The 1553-nt window shown below is 43.9% G+C and overlaps 1 protein-coding gene across 1 annotated transcript; it reads left to right on the plus strand.

Annotated features, from left to right (window-relative positions):
- Nucleotides 1-255: 255 nt before the first annotated feature.
- Nucleotides 256-1326, plus strand: LOC145681886 (uncharacterized). The gene has a single exon (XM_081753490.1). The coding sequence runs from the start codon at nucleotides 256-258 to the stop codon at nucleotides 1324-1326; it is 1071 nt and encodes a 356-aa protein (XP_081609616.1).
- The last annotated feature ends 227 nt before the right edge of the window (nucleotides 1327-1553 follow it).

Consider the following 1553-nt stretch of genomic DNA (forward strand, 5'->3'; position numbering starts at 1 on the left):
ACAAAAAGGTCTAAACTTCGCTCCAGTGCCTAAGTTCATTCCGTCTACAGAAATAATCTCCAGCATTGAACAAGCTACACATTCTCTTCCAACAGCAGAGCAGATGAAATTCGCCATGAAGTAAGTTTGGCCCTGAAAAGGGCCAGAATACAAAAACCTAATATTTCCAAAGAAGAAAGAACAGCTCTCAAAAATTTTCGCCAAGACACCAACACTACCATATTGCCAGCAGACAAAGGCAATGCAACTGTACTCATGCCTACAGAAGTCTACAAGAACAAGATGTTGGAGCTACTCAATGACACGGCCTACAGACGCCTTAAGAAGGACCCTACACCTGCAGTCGAACGGAAAGTAGCTGCTCTTTTGAAAAAAGCCAGTTTACCAGATGAAACCCGCAAGGAAATCACGCCACACGGTAGTCAGCCACCCCGACTTTATGGCCTGCCAAAAATACATAAGCCTGACATCCCGATGAGACTCATCGTCAGTGAAATTGGGGGTCCAACTTACCGCCTAGCCAGGTATCTCACCTCTCTGCTTCAGCCACTAGTAGGACATTGTGAGCATGATGTGAAAAATTCTTCCGACTTCGTGAATATACTAAAAACAATACGCACAGCTCCAGGAGACCTTCTAGTCAGATTCGATGTGGTTTCATTGTTCACCAAGGTTCCAGTTCAAGATACGTTACTCCTACTTAGTGAACACTTCACACCGGAAATTGTGGAATTATTCAGAATCACCCTAACTTCAACATACTTTCTATATGATGGACAGTACTATGAACAGACGGATGGAGTCGCCATGGGATCACCACATTCACCAGCAGTTGCGAACTTCTTTATGGAAGATTTTGAACAAAAAGTATTAGAACTGACACCTTTCAAGCCGTCATGGTTTTATAGATTCGTAGATGATACGTTTGTCATCTGGCCTCACGGGAAGAAGACGCTGCATTTGTTCCTAGAATTTCTTAATAAACAACATAGTAACATCAAGTTCACAATGGAGATTGAAAAAGACGGATGCTTGATATTCCTGGACATTCTCATCCACCGGAAGCCCGATGGCAGTCTCGGCCATAGCGTCTACAGGAAACCTACTCACACTGACCTCTATCTCAATGGCAACAGTTTTCATCATAAGTCACAGCGAAACACCGTCATCAGCACACTAGCACATAGAGCGAAAGACATCTCAGACAAAGAATCCCTCCCTCGGGAACTGGATCATTTCAAGAAGACGCTACCTCAGAATAATTGCAAGAAGCGTGATATCAGTTTGGCCCTGAAAAAAGAAAACGACACACAAGCATCTACATAACCTTCAGCCAATCAGTACCACGGACTACGGAACATAGCCAGCCAACCACAGCTCCAGTCTTAATATGGAATCAGCCAATCAGGAACCAGCATTTTCGCCAGTCCAGAGTATATATTACTTAAATCCGCTGATCTCTACATAATTGCCCTGATGATGGGAACGATGACAGTTCTCGAAACGTTTGCCTATCCACCAGTTTTCACCTGGCTGATTGCCCGAGAACTTTA

This window comes from Thermobia domestica, chromosome 3 (genome assembly GCF_964235325.1).
Source record: "Thermobia domestica chromosome 3, izTheDome1.hap1.1, whole genome shotgun sequence".
In the NCBI taxonomy this organism is placed as follows: domain Eukaryota; kingdom Metazoa; phylum Arthropoda; class Insecta; order Zygentoma; family Lepismatidae; genus Thermobia; species Thermobia domestica.

What these genes read in the sequence shown, in the direction of transcription:
- LOC145681886 (XM_081753490.1), top strand. Translation starts at nt 256, where the DNA reads ATGCCTACAGAAGTCTACAAGAACAAGATGTTGGAGCTACTCAATGAC.